General features: G+C 41.7%; 1 protein-coding gene across 3 annotated transcripts in view; it reads left to right on the top strand.

Moving 5' to 3' along the window:
- Positions 1-15,581, top strand: part of SGPP2 (sphingosine-1-phosphate phosphatase 2) — a 254,247-nt gene that overhangs the window by 155,465 nt on the left and 83,201 nt on the right. For all 3 annotated transcript variants that reach the window (XM_037740891.1, XM_037740892.1, XM_017535308.2), the window contains one exon: positions 15,176-15,334. Coding sequence is in view for 1 of the 3 variants with exons in the window: in XM_017535308.2 (XP_017390797.1) it covers positions 15,176-15,334 (159 nt within the window). In the remaining 2 variants the exon portion in view is untranslated. The remainder of the gene's footprint in view (positions 1-15,175; positions 15,335-15,581) is intronic.

Genomic DNA, 15,581 nt, shown 5'->3' on the forward strand with positions numbered 1-15,581 from the left:
CTTTCTGCAGGAATGTCCCTCTTTCCCTTCTCTGTTAAAATTTGAGTCTTCCTTTCAGGATGAATTATTTGCCTCCTCCTTCATGATGCGTTTTTTTAAAAAATCTCTTTAAATAATTAATTGATTTAGAGATGGGATCTCACTCTGTTGCCCAGGCTGGAGTGCAGTGGCATGGTAACAGATCACTGCAATCTTGAACCCCTAGGCGCAAGCACTCCTCCCGCCTTCCAAAGTGCTGGGATTATAGGCATGAGCCACCACATTCAGCTGTTTTTTTTAACCTTCTTACCATCTTTCTCTCCTTTGTGTTCTATTCCAACTGGACTTCCTTTTGACATTGTCTTGTGATTTACGTTGTTATTAGAAACAATGCAAATATAATGACCATTTATTGAACACATGCCATGTGTCTAATGGGGTAGGATGTGGTTTACATAAGTGACTCCATTCCTCTTCCAAATGCCGTAGTAAGGAAGCTGGTGTTGTAACCACTGAAAGGGAAAGTTATAAGTTCAGACTTCCCCAGAGCTGCCCAGCAGGTCCGGCATTGGGCCCAAGGCTGGTGACCACACCCAGACCCTCTTAGGCAGCAGTCCCCAATTCTTTTGTCATCAGGGACCAGTTTCCTGGAAGATAATGTTTTCTTGGACCGGGCAGGTGGGGGGATGGTTTTAGGATGATGCAAGCACATTGCATTTATTGTACACTTTATTTCTATTACTACATTGAAATATATTAATATAATGAAATGATTATATAATTCACCATAATATAGAATCAATGGGAGCCCTGAGCTTGTTTTCCTGCAACTAGAATGGTCCCATCTAAAGGTGATGGGAGATAGTGACAGACATCAGGCATTAGATTCTCATAAGAAGTGCACAACCTAGATCCTCGATGTGCAGTTCACGGTAGGGCTCGTGCTCCTATGAGAATCTAATGGGGCCACTGATCTGACAGGTGGAGCTCAGGTGGCGATGCTCACTTGCCCTCTGCTCATCTCCTGCTGGTTTTTAATGGAACCAGTCCATGGCCCAGGGGTTGGGCACCTGCTCTTGGGTTCTGTTCATATTCATTTATCTCAACCAGAGCTAGCTGGAGCCGACAAAGGAAGCCTCCAGCTCATGTTCAACCCCTGTGACTTCCAAATTATAGAGTACCTGGCTTTACCTGTGTGAGAGAGTTTCAGGGACTGTCCCTCTGCCTCAGCACACTGACCGTCATGAGTCATGCCTGCCCCCAGGTCATTCTTTATTTCAGCAGTGTATCTCTGAGCTGTGGCCTTTGAGAGGCCTTAAAGGGTATGCTTGAAGTTTTTGCAAAACCTAGCAGGGAGATCTCGGGTCCTCAGGAAAACAACACAAGCAAACGTTGTAAGCCAAGAAATTCACTGTCAACACAGATGCTTATTTGGCCAGGTTAAGGAGTGAGCAGCGTAGAGAGAGGTCCATGGGAATGGGGCCTCCATGCACCCAGTGGAAGTGAGTGGGGAGCTAGAAAGGCTCTTGGGTGACAAGACTCACGTTAAAGCAGAAATGAGCAAGGAGTAAGCAGGGAGTTAGAAGACTCCTGGGTGACAAGACTCATGCTCACATCAACGCTGGTTATCCTATGGGCTTGTTTGCTGTTGGGGTCAGCTGTTGGATCTGCTGTGAGCATGGGTGGATGAGGAGGTGAAACGCAGCAAAACTGGATCTAGACAGATAAAAAGCTAAGCTCAGCCAAAAGAGTGGTCTGAAATAATATTTAGGGACCTAGAGAAACACTCACAATGTAGTAATGCTTTAAAATTTAAGATTGGGCAAAACCACTTTATTAAGATACATATCACCATATGCACTTGGGTATACATAGGAAAGAGACTGGGGGAATGTTCCAAAGGATTGTGTGAGGGATGGGACAATGGCAATTTTGATTTTGCTTTTATACAGTTTTTGAACTTCCACAGTGTTCTCAAGTAAAATGTGTTAATCAGAAAAAAAAAAAAAAAAAAAAAAAAAAAAAAAAAAAAAAAAAAAAAAAAAAAAAACCCTGATAATCAGATAATCAGAAAAAAAAAATTCACAGAGCACAAAGCAAGCAGTGTTCGTGGCAGTCTGGGTGGGAAGGACCATTGTTCCTGCCCAGCGTGGTTTTCTTCTTAATGTTTTTTCATGTGTGTGCACCCAACTTCAAAGCTTTTCCTGAGTTTATTTTTGTGACGAATGGCTTTAAACTTCCTCAGAGACAGCCCCCCATTGGAGAACTACAGTTTGAAAATGGGCCGGAAATTGATGAAACACTCCAAGAATTTCTGGTGTAGACAAGACTTCAGGAGGAGCATGGAGAGAGTGAGATTCTCCTGGCAAAATGTCCTCCCCCTTCCATTCTGTCCCCTCTTGGCCTGTTCCATCCCTGACCAGTCATGGATCTCCACTACCACATACCCGCAGTCACCCCAGGGACTTGGATTAATCGAGAAAGGAAAATCCTTCCTGAGAACTGTCTTTACTGTCTTGAATTCCTTTAGAGCTCTGAAAAGCAAAGGGCTGGATTTAAGAAATGGGGAAGAGGCTAAGTGTGGTGGCTCTAGCCTATGATCTCAACATTTTGGGAGGCAGAAGGATTGCTTGAGGCCAGGAGCTCAAGAACATAGGAAGGCCCTGTCTCTACAAAATCTAAAAAAAATAGAGTCGGGAATGGTACCACAGAAGGGTCTCTTGAGAACTGAGCCCAGTCTGCGCTACAGAGTGAGACCCTGCCTCTATTTTAAAAAACAAAGAAATAAATGGGAGGGGTAGCATGAAGATACTGTTTTGCTTCATCCTCCTTCTCCATGTACACATGCACCTACTAACATGACCGTCTTGAAAGAAAATTCTGAGCTAAAAATTTTGAGGCCATTTAGCCCAAATAAACAAAGAAGAAAGCATGAAAGCCCTTGGATAAAACTACCTTGACTTTGGTGGCAAATATGTCAGACTTCAGTTTTGTTTTTGTGTGATTTTTATATTTGCTTTTAAAATCTTGGTACATAAAGGATTATCGAGGCAGAGGTCGCAGCAAGCCAAGATCGCGCCACTGCACTCCAGCAAAAAAAAAANAAAAAAAAAAAAAAAAAAAAAAAAAAAAAAAAAAAAAAAAAAAAAAAAAAAAAAAAAAAAAAAAAAAAAAAATTATCAAAGAAAAAACTTTATATGTGCCTGAATAACTTTCTTACATTTTGGCAGTGCCTTTTAATGCTTCAGAAAATGTTTTTTGAAGGGAGGTAGGGATGGGTAAGGACATGCTGCCGGGTTAGAAGAGACTTAACCCTCCCACGTTCTGAATTCTCTGTGTGTGTGTGTTGGGGTGAGGGAAAATGGCTAGATGAAAACAAATACACTCAAGTTTACAACACTTATTCTCAAACATCACATAGTTCTTCCAAATATCATTTTAATAAGTTAATATAAATGAATCAGAAACATCTGCCCGCCGAATCCCCCTGCGCATACAAGGGCTTAACAATTAAATGGAAAAAAATGTTCAGTACGATGTGTTTCAGGTTTTAGCAGATCCGAGATGTTTTGAAAAACAATTAAGTTCTTAAGACATTTTGATTATTTAAAGGGCAGCTGGCTCTCCCACCCTCTTTAAAAATGGCAGTGGTTATTTCTGCTCTTTGTGTTGATGCCAATTTTTCTTATTGTCTGTGGAAGAAATTCTCTAGCAGAAGCTCACATCCCTGATCTCTGAAATGATGACTGCAAATTGCTGTCCTATCCAGACAAAGGCTCACTTCTAACCCTCTCCTTCTCCTTTGCCCAGATTTGGTTCCTAAGCAAATGCTGTGTCCTTCAAGTACACAGGTTTTTTTTTCTCGCTCTGTCGCCCAGGCTGGAGTGCACTGGTACGATCGTGGCTCACTGCAGCCTCCATTTCCCAGGCTCAAACAATTCTCTCACCTCAACCTCCCAAGTTGCTGGGACCACAGGTGTGTGCCACCATACCTGGCTAAAATTTTAACTTTCTGTAGAGACAGGTCTCACTATGTTTCCCAGGCTGTTCTCAAACTCCTGGCCTCCAGCGATCCTCCCACTGCAGCCTCCCAAAGAGGTGGGATTATAGGCATGAGCCACTGTACCCAGCCCAGGCACAGGATTTTCAGTGATGATGAGGCAGTGTTTTTCCTAATTACAAGACCCTTTCCTAGAGTCAAGAAGAGCATTGTTGCCACAATGCGTCACTGTCTCACAATTTCAAGAATTTCTCAGTTTGTAGTTCTGGTTCACCTTGAGGAAAAGGAAGAAAAGATAAATGTTCAGGGGATGAACTGAAATATGATAGATTATCAAGAGAAAAACAGTTCAAATGTATAAAAGACTACAACTGAAATTCCACTGTAAAATGAAAGCCACATTGGGCTCAGTCCTCTCAAACGTCCCTCTTATTCTTGGACGCAGTGGAGGGATCCCGACAAATGCCCACTAAGCCAATGAAAGTGATGAGCGTGCAGTTCCCTCCCGAGCTCTCTAACTCCAAGAAGTCGTCCTTACATTTTATTGATTTTCAGTCTCGCCATCCTGAAATTTTAATCACCCAAGCACTGCTTAGACATCAGCCAGCTCACCCAACTTGTAATTCTATCTGTACTTGAAGATGAAAGAAGAAACCCTCATGCATTTTTGTTCCTTCTGTTCACCCCTTCAGGGGACACTGTCAATCTTTCTTAGGCTTCCTGAGTAATCATCATTTAATTTTCTTTATAGGTTAGAAAGTCTTGATTCTCTTAAAAAAAAAAAAAAAAAGTGAGAGTAATTAAAAGTGATGGGAACAGGTTAGCAAATAGATGTGTGAATTCAGGACACCACATGTCTCCCTCAAGGTAGAAATGGTGCCATTTAACCCCCGTGGCTTTTAAGTTCAGAACTGGGAATTAATGATATTTTCTCACCAAGTTTAAGAAACCAAAAACAAAAGAATTAAAGCGGGACTTCATCCCACTGTTTCAGAGACAAAATTTGTTTTAGTCTTGCCCGAGTAAATCAGCTTGGGCTCCCATTTAAAACCCTCCCGTGGCTTCCTGCTCCTTCCAGCCTCAGGCCCAAGTCTGGGCTTGGTTTCTTGTCTGCTCTTGAGGTCATCTCCTCTCTCTCTTTTTCACACATGTCCCAGCAAGCAGAGCTGCCTCCTGCCTGGGGCCTTTCACTAAGTGTTCTCTCTCTAACCCACAGATCCCCCCCAAACGACCAATGCCTCTTCTTATCCACGGCTCAGTTCAAATGGCTCCTCTGTGGCAAGCATCCCCAGATACACATAAATCACTTTGTAGCCATTATCCTGCTTCAACTTCATCATAGGACTTACTGCTAAATGAAGTACTGTAGTCTTGCTAGCTGGGCGTGGTGGCTCATGCCTGAAATCCTAGCACCTTGGGAAGCCAAAGGAGGAGGATTGCTTGAAGCCAGGTGTTCAAGACCAGCCTGAGCAACATAGCGAGATTGTGTCTCTACTTAAAAATAGTATTTTAAAAATAGTCTTGTTTATTGTCAATCTTACATTACTGAAGCATACACAGTGAATTAATGTTCAATGTAGACATGGCCCGTGTTTGGAAAAACTTTGCTGTTTTCAATTATTTATTTATTTGTTTGTTTTGAGATGGAGTCTTGCTGTGTTACCCAGGCTGGAGTGCAGTAGCACAATTTCAGCTCACTGCAACCTCCGTCTGCTGGATTCAAGTGATTCTCCTGCCTCAGCCTCTCAAGTAGCTGGGACTACAGACGCATGCCACCAGGTCTGGCTAATTTTTTTGTATTTTTAATAGAGATGGGGTTTCACCATGTTAGCCAGGGTGATCTTGATCAACTGACCTCGTGATCCACCTGCCTTGGCTTCCCGAACTGTTGGGATTACAGATGTGAGCCACCACACCTGGCCTTCAATTTTTTTTTAATATTGGGCATTGCTGAGTTTGTACCTGGTATGTTAACATGCTAGTTGGTGTCTTCTAATAGCTTGGATGGAGTGTTTATTTTTCAGCGATTCCATCTCTGTGGTGTGTGATGGCATGCTGCCAAAGCCCAATGCAGAAAGGGGTTAGTAGAATCAAAACCTTAAGGGATAGGTTCTATTAAAAGAAGCACCAAATTTCTTAAGATTTGCCTTTCCACATCTCTAGGCTATAGATTTGAAACTCTGGCTGAATGTACACTGAGTATGAGGATCAGCTAACGAAGGCTGGGTTGGTGGCTCATGCCTATAATCCCAGCACTTTGGGAGGCTGAGGAGGGTGGATCACTTGAGGTCAGGGGTTCAAGACCAGCCTGGCCAATATGGTGAAACTCCATCTTTACTAAAATTACAAAAACTTAACCAGATGTGGTGGTGCATGCCTGTATGTAGCTCCAGCTACTGGGGAGGCTAAGGCAGGAAAATCACTTGAGCCCAGGAAGCACAGATTGCAGTGAGTCAAGATTGCACCATTGCACTCCAGTCTGGGCATAGCAATGAGACTCTGTCACACACACAAAATAAAAGCGGTGGGGGTGGTGTGGGTGCGTGCTGGGTGTGGTGGCTGATGTCTATAATCCCAGCACTTTGGGAGGCTGAGGTGATTGGATCATAAGGTCAGGAGTTCAAGATCACCCTGGCCAATATAGTGAAACTCTGTCTCCACTAAAAATTAAAAAAAAAAAAAAATAGTTGGTATGGTGGTACATGCCTATAATCCCAACTACTCAGGAGGCTGAGGCAGGAGAATTGCTTGAACCTAGGAGATGGAGGTTGTAGTGAGCAGAGGTGGCACCACTGCACCCCAGCCTGGGTGACAGAGCAAGACTCCATCTCAAAAAAAAAAAAATCAGGAACAAGACAACTTAGAGTTCTAGTCCTTAATCTCCCTTCAGGAACACCACTTCAGCCTTGGAAGGAATTTTTTGGAGGAGGCCCTGGTCTTCATAAATGGCTGTTAATCCATAGACAATAGGCTGATACCTGTCACCTTCACAATCCCAAGCACCTGAAGACATTCAGGCCTACCTTGAGAATGAACTCAGACAAGCATGTGACAATGCGCCAACCCTCAGAAGCTGATGAGAATGAGAATGAGCATGCAGGCCTATTTAGGTCAAATGTAGATTATTGCAGATGTAGCTAAAAATGACAATTTCCTAGCCAGGTTGGGTTAAAAAACAAAGTTCAGGATTTCCAAAAAATTATTGATCTTAATGAGCTCCCCTTTTAGTGTTTATTTTCAGAAAACATAATGACAGATGTTCCCTGAAAAGGTCTGAGAAACTTGTTTCTAAGCCAGCATTCTGTGCAAAATACCTTCTTAAGGAAACATGGTTTGGTTTTTTGGAATTGTGATGCCCTGAGAGATGTTAGGAAACATTTTCTTTTTTTTTTTTTTGAGTCGGAGTTTTGCTCTTGTTACCCAGGCTGGAGTGCAATGGCGCAATCTCGGCTCACCGCAACCTCCGCGTCCTGGGTTCAGGCAATTCTCCTGCCTCAGCCTCCTGAGTAGCTGGGATTACAGGCACGCGCCACCATGCCCAGCTAATTTTTTGTATTTTTAGTAGAGACGGGGTTTCACCATTTTGACCAGGATGGTCTCGATCTCTTGACCTCGTGATCCACCCGCCTCGGCCTCCCAAAGTGCTGGGATTACAGGCGTGAGCCACCGCGCCCGGCCAGGAAACATTTTCAAACTTCGTTACTCCTAATTAACTAATTTCGAATTTGTCATTCCAGTATTTATGTAAACCTCTCTCAAATCAAGGCAAGAAGCATAGTAGCTTATTTCTTTCTGCATCATCAGTCAGTCGGTCATTGGATCAGGCTGCTGTCTCAGGGGGCCGTTTCTTACCTGTGCCTTCCCTTTCTTCCTAGGTTCGAGGTGCTTGTCTGGGCTCAGTTCCTGTGTGTGGACTGTTGCAAGATCCTCCATGGAATCTGCTCACTGTTCTCTGACTTGTCACCAGCATTTCTATCTGTCACCTGGATCGCGTTACTTACTCTCTTAATGCCAGTTAAGACATCCTCTAATACTGAGGATTAAATCTGAGAGCCTTACTTTTATGTTGAAAAACCCTTCTCTGGGGTGTTCTTCATCCTGAACACCTGACTCACAGTGAGGTCCATAGGCCAGCAACATGGCAACATCAACATCACCTGCGCTCCTGAGAAGTCTCACCCCTCCCCCAGGTCAACTGCATTAAAATATTCTCATTAACAAGATGCCCAGGTCATTCGTATGCATATTACAATTGAGAAGTGCTTTCTAGAATCCTCACGGCTACCACCCCCACCATCATCATCATCATCAACAGCTATGTCCTATTGAGAAATTTCTTTGCCAGCTCTGATCTGAGTACCCTGCACACGCCATCAGAACAATCTCATTTCATCCTCCCAAGGTCGCTGTGTGGAATGTGCTGTTATTATTCCCACTTGCGGGTGAAGAAGCTGAAGCTCAGGGAGATCAAGTCATTTACATGAAATTATCCAGGTAGGAAGCATAGGTAGCCTGAGTTCAATCTGAGACACTTTGCTTCCAGCATCCATTTCCTTCCCCCAGTCCTTCCCTCTTCCCTGATGGCCAGGTCAGTTCACTCCGTAATCATTTTATTTGCTTCTTTCTAGTCAGTCTGCTAAACTCCAAAAGCAAAGCACTTATGAACGGAAGGCTTCAGCTTGGTGATTTCTGTAAAAGAGCTTTGGGTCTTCAAATTATTTTAAAATAAGACTGAGTTATACCCTGTGTAGGTTTGATCTCTCTCAGCCCCAGAGAGTAAGCTGTTTCTGCTGCTTCCAATTAAACTGGATGGCTTAGAGTTGCAGATTACCAGCCCCCCAGATGTCAACTCCTGGCTCTGCTGAAGTGGTGCAGTATCTTGGACTTGACTTTTGAAAGAAAATGTATATTTACAGCTCTAATCTGAAAAAAAAAAAAAAAAAAAATAGAGAAAGTAACATGACCTTGCAGTGCCATTGGTCTACAGTTTATCAAATTCTTTAAAGACCTCAAGATCAGAACAGCTATAGCCTATTTACTTAAGGCCAAAAGTTAATTACTGGAAGGTGATATCTGGGTCCTGGAAGAAGTTGAGGTCAGTGATTTTCAAACTGATCACTGAACTACTCTGCTCTGAGAGGATGCTCCCACCAGAGAAGGACTGGGGAGTGGGTGGCGGGGTGGGTGCAGCTGGCCTGAGATAGGGGTTTGGTAAACTCTTCTTCACTTTCAACTAATTAGTACAGTACTTTCAATGAGTACTTGCAATCTTATATCATTTTTATATAGTAGGCCCTAGGGTAACATTTAATTTAATGAGCCTTTCCTTGTTTGTGAAAAAAAAAAAAAAAAAAATGTACATTAAAAAGCAACTGAGCTAATCCTACTCTATCCTTTGCGTTCTTTGTAGTTGAGGCTGTTGAGGCTCAGAAAGGCAAATTGACTCCCCAAGGTCACACATTGTTTTGACTGAAAGCTATTTCTTCTATTCCTCCTTTGAAAGCTCAAAAGCTGGGCTGGCCGCCAAGTCTGCTGGGCATTTGCTCCTCTGCTGTCTGGATCAGCCCTTATTATATTGAGTGGCACTGACCTGGGTATATTTCCTTTGCATTTAGGACTCCTTGGTGTGTGTTTGGAAAACAAAACACCGTTCAGGTGTTCATCGGCAGAGCTTAATAAGTCATACATTCTCAATGTTCTTTTTCTTCCACCATGCAGTCAATCTACATGCCTCCCCTTCTTTCCTGGCTTATTTTTACACTGAAGGCAGCCTTGCAAACAGTGCTGAAAACTCCAACATCAGCAAGATAAAGTAGCTCTTCTGAGACCACAAGGTTAAATGGTGGGAAAATCCCATTTTAAGAAAATATGCACTTAAAGAACTTAAGACCTAAAGGGAATATGGGGTTGGGAGCCTGAAATCACAAAAAGCCCTATGAAACCACCCCCTTTTTCATTAAGATAAATCAAATAAATAAGAGCCACCAGTAAGGAATATCAGTGACATTTTGCAGTTAGTAATAATCGGTATGTGGGTAATTTTCATTTTATCTCTTCTTGTCAGACACGTCTTCATTTGCTGTGTGACAGAGGAGATGCATACTAAGAAACATTTTATTTTTAAGAGTGGCTCTCCTCAAAGCCTGCTGTCAAAGCCTGGGCCCTCAGCTCTTGTGCTGGCCAGTCAGAAATGTCGAAGTAGGATTCTGGAACTTGGTTTCTCATCTCTGACATTCTACTTTACCTACCATTTCTATTTTTTTTTTTCTCAAGATAGAGTCTCACTCTGTTGCCAGGCTGGAGTATAGTGGCACAATCTCGACTCACTCCAACCTCCGCCTCCTGGGTTCAAGTGATTCTCCTACCTCAGCCTCCTGAATAGCTGGGACTACAGGCACATGCAAACACGCGCAGCTAATTTTTGTATTTTTAGTAGAGACAGAGTTTCACCATGTTGGCCAGGATGGTCTCAAACTCCTGACCTCAGGTGATCTGCCCACCTCGGCATCCCAAAGTGCTGGGATTACAGGCGTGAGCCACCACACCCGGCCCTACATTACCTACCATTTCTAAACACTATTTCTTTTTTCTCTAATTGTTCCCAGTGGGACCAACATACACACTGGAAGTGAAATTCCTATTATTTCCAAAGATGTATAGAAGTCACACACACTGAGATTTCCTACAAAGGAAACTCTATCCTTTTATTCTAAAAGGATAGGTGTATTGTTTTATGTTTTAGTGCTGTGCTGTTTATAACAGCAAAGACTTGGAACAAACCCAAATGTCCATCAATAATCAACTGGAGAAAGAAAATGTGACACGTATACACCATGGAATACCATGCAGCCATAAAAAAGAATAAGTTCGTGTCCTTTGCAGGGACATGGATGAAGCTGGAAGCCATCGATCTCAGCAAACTAACACAGGAACAGAAAACCAAACATCACATGTTCTTACTCATAAGTGGGAGTTGAACAATGAGAACACATGGACATAGGGAGGGGAACATCACACACCGGCGCCTGTCAGGGGGTAGGGGACAAGGAGAGGGAGAGCATTAGGACAAATACCTAGTACATGCGGGGTTTAAAACCTAGGTGAAGGGTTGATAGGTGCAGCAAACCACCATGGCACATGTATACCTATGTAACAAACCTGCACATTCTGCACATATATCATAGAACTTAAAATTTAAAAAATTTAAAAAGACAAGTGCGTGTTGTTTTACTTAGATACGTCTAAACCCCCAAGAATTTGGAGGGAAGTATATTTAATCATGTATACAGAGAAGTTATCTAAGAAATCCTTGGGGTGTCATCTATATATGCTGGTATTTTAAACTTCATCTTTGGTTATTCTGTTCCTGAGAAGAGTTATAGAATGGTTAGCTTTTCCCTCAAAAAACATATTCCTGAGAGATTATAATAAAGCCTGTCTAAAGATATCAGTGAATGATATGTAGCACTCAAATCAGTTTGCTGTCATTTTTGGTGGCCTTTTCAATTGTTTACTAGGATTAAGATATTGAACGCGGTCTCAGGTAAATGTCTAGAGCAGGAAAATGATTGTTGCTGAGTATTTATAATGTCATATAACACTTGAGTATTATGAAATGACACCACGGAGGGGGTTGACGTTTGTTAGAGTTTGGCAAAATTTATCCTCATAAAGCTTCAAAGCTGGAAAGATTATCAGGTGTACCTGGTATAAATAACCTTTATCTAAAAAGGAGCTCTTTATAGAGTGTGCCTCAAGGTCAGGCCTGTTGGATTGTATATTCATAAACAGAACCTGCAGAGACTTGTCCTTACCTCAGGTAGTTCACGTTTCTGCTCTAGAGAGAGGCATTTGTCACTTATTTGTCTCAGACCTTTGTGTTTGTTTTGCATGTGCAACCATGATACCTTAGCAGAGAAACTATACGCTTCCTTATCTAATTCATTTCGTGCCTTACTGTCTTTCCTGGGTAGGATGGATATAGTGCTGTTCTCTTTCATTCGAATTCACTTGGAAGTAAAGTTTATTCCTGATGGGAGGCCCCTTTTTAGATCATATCATGCACTTATCCCTGCCCAGTAACTGTCTCCTGGGTAGTCCTGTGCACTGCTTGGCCTGGAGTTGAATTCTTGTGCTTATCACGACTCCTTTGGATGAATCTAGATCCACTCACGGGGAGCAGTGTCAACTTTCCCCTGAGTCACAGGGCTATGTGGGGGAGGTAGAGATGATGGAGTAAAACTGGGAACCTCTTGGGGAGGTAAGAGAGAGGAATGTATACTTGATAGTCCACCAATAGTGTCAAGTACAATTATGTCCTTGCACTTTCCAAGGTCATATTTTTTTTATTTTTCAAGTATAAAAGTACTCTTGGCCTTTTTTAAGGCCTTAAGCACAACATTGATCCTTGAAAAATTTGTTCCCCCAAATTGTACTCTTCCCCACTCTCCCATAAGAGATTCTTGAAGCAGAACATCACACCTAGCTCTTCTACATATGCTTAGCACCTTGCCCAAGTGCTGAACATCAGGCACAGAATGAATACTTCCAGAACAATACATAAACACACATAACTCGTTCTCTGAAATCCCTTGGGATTCAAGAACCTCAGACTTTATATAGAACAAAACAAAACAAGAACCCAGATCTCTAAGGGTCTTGAGAAAAATCTCCTGTAACAGTATTGCCTCTTTCTCTTCTGTTTCAGTGTTGACATTTTACTTTGATTTTATCTTTATAAAGTTTATGACTACCTTAAGTAGCATTAAAATTCTATTTTTTAGTTTCATATAACAGGGTGATCCTGTTTTTGTTTTTTAATTTGTTAATATACCATAACATAAAGATGTTTACCATATTCTTTAATAGATTGCTGATTTTCTGTTTTAACTCCCTAAGTCTTTCTTTTCTGCCCACTACCAGGATAAGTGGGAAGAAAAGGATGATAGAAAATGAGAATGCATTTTAACCAGTCTCGTGTACTTTCTACTAAGTGTTTCTCACACCATCATTGTGATGGGTTAACTTTATTAGTACCATTTAAAAGGTGAATTTATAAAGTTCGGAGGCAAGGGATTTTTCTAACATCTTTATAGTAGTTATCAATTGCTGCCATAACAAATTACCACAAACTTAGTGGCCTAAAATGCAAATTTGTAATCTCCCAATAGGTTCTTCTTGCTTGCTGCACAGATAAAACCAATTCACTGAGACAGTTGTATCGCAGTAGAGAAAGAGTTTAATTAATGCATAGCCAGGTAGCCAAGTGGAAGATGAGAGTTTATCATGCCAACCAGCCTCTGGTTGGGGGCCACAAGACCAGCGGAGTCATAAGTCATGGGTCCAGGTGGAGTCAGTTGGTCACCAGAATGCAAAAGTCTGGAAAACATCTCAAAAGACAAATATTATGTTCTATAATACTAATGTTATTTATAGGAGCAATTGGGGAAGTCACAAATCTTGTGGCCTCTGGCCACATGACTCCTGAGCAGTAAGGGAATTGTAGCAAGGTAAGCTAGGGGACAGTGGCTGGTTGTCCTTTAACTATGCCTACATCTTAGCAGAATTCGGGCCTTTCCCAAAATTCTGAGCTTGTGGCCTTTCATTAGTCTTACAAAGGAGGTTTTCATCCCCCAACAGGGGGCAGACCAGTTTTAGGGAGGGACTATTATCATCCTTGCTTCAGAGTTAAATTAAAGTAAAGGCCATGGCAGGCAGATCACCTGAGCTCAGGAGTTTGAGATAAGGCTGGCCAACATGGAAAAACCCCGTCTCTACTAAAAATATAAAAATGACCGGGCATTGTGGTACACATCTGTAGTCCCAGCTACTCGGGAGGCTGGGAGACAGGAGAATAGCTTGAACCTGGGAGGCAGAGGTTGCAGTGAGCCAAGATCAGTCCATTGCACTCCAGGCTGAGTGACAGAGTGAGACTCCATCTCACAAACAAACAACAACAACAACAACAAAACAAAGTTAAACTAAACAACTAACTAAATTCCTCCCACAGGTAGTCTTGCCTATGCCCCAGAGTGAGCGAGTATAGCCTGCCTGTGAGGCTAGAAGCAAGATCGAGTCAGCCAGGCTAGACTTCTTCACTCTTATAATCTGAAGCAGTTTCAGATTTATTCTCTTACAGATCAGAAGTCCAAAATGGATATTTGGCCAAAATGAAGGTGTAAGCTTGGTGGTATTTCTTCTGGAGACTGGAGGAAAGAATCTGATTCTTTGCTTTCCCCAGCTCCCGGAGGTTGCTATGCAAATTCCTTGACTCATAGTCACTCTCTCCATTATCACAGCCAGCAGCTTAGCATCTTCAAATCATTCTCTGACTCTGACCGTTCTGCCTCCTCCTTCCATTTCTAAAAAATTGAGTGGGCTCAGAAAATCCAGAATAATCTCCCCATCTCAAGATTATTAGTTTGAGACTGGGAAGGCAAGGGGATAAAGAGAGGTTGTTTAATGAGTACAAATATACAATTAGAAGAAATAAGTTATAGTGTTCAATAGCACAATAGGGTGACTACAGTTAAGAATAAGTTATTGTCTATTTCAAAATAGCTAGAAAATATCTAAAATGTTCCCAGCACAAGGAAATGATAAATGATAAATGTTTGAGGTAACAGACATCCAAAGTACCCTGACTGATCATTACATGTTGTATGTGTGTATGAAAATATTACGTGTGCCTCATAAATGTGTACAATTACTATGTGTCAATACAAATTTTAAAATAGAAAGATTATTAATCTCATCTTTGAAGTCTCTTTTGCCCCGTAAGATAATATATTCAGTTCTAGGATTTAGGACGTAGAAATCTTTGAGGGAAGCATTACTCTGCCTACCACAGAGACCCATATAATGTCCTAACAGAGTTGACTTTCTTCAGGTTTCTAGCTTTCTGTATACACAAGAAAAAAGTTTTCGGCTTTTATTTTTTGGTGTCTTCTCCTAGTTCTTCTGTCTTGGACATTAGTTATTTAATTTTACAAAAAAAACTCACATCCTCTGTGTTTGTTTGGATAAACTGAGGTTGAAAAGCGTTCAGTGACAGTAACAATACCTTAGTAACATAATGGGAGAGGAGGCAGCATTTTGGCAATTGAAACCTGTGAGTTTTAGACAGAGATGTTTAAAACTTGCCCCATACTGACATATTGCATGAACTCACAGAGCCTCCTAACTTTTGTCTTTTAGGCTTTTGTACAGAAGTACATCGTGAAGAATTATTTCTACTATTACCTATTCAGATTTTCAGCTGCTTTGGGTCAAGAAGTGTTCTACATCACATTTCTTCCATTTACCCACTGGAATATTGACCCTTATTTATCCAGGAGGTTGATCATCATATGGGTTGTAAGTATTATCACTACTCATTAACTGACGTCACTTCTAAAACAGCTACTTCCTTTGATATGCAAGTACTTTGCATACATGTTCTTTTTTTAAAACCACTTAGAGTTGGATTTGTTGCCTAATCTACTTTGGAGAAATTAGAGAGCTATGAACACAACTTGTTTTATTTGCAAAAAACAAACCTGTGACTTCCTGTACTTTGAATTATGCTTTCCCAAGGGCAGATCAAAGTAGGAGAGGGCAGAAG

This window comes from Cebus imitator, unplaced genomic scaffold (genome assembly GCF_001604975.1).
Source record: "Cebus imitator isolate Cc_AM_T3 unplaced genomic scaffold, Cebus_imitator-1.0 Scaffold91, whole genome shotgun sequence".
NCBI classification, from domain to species: Eukaryota; Metazoa; Chordata; class Mammalia; order Primates; family Cebidae; genus Cebus; species Cebus imitator.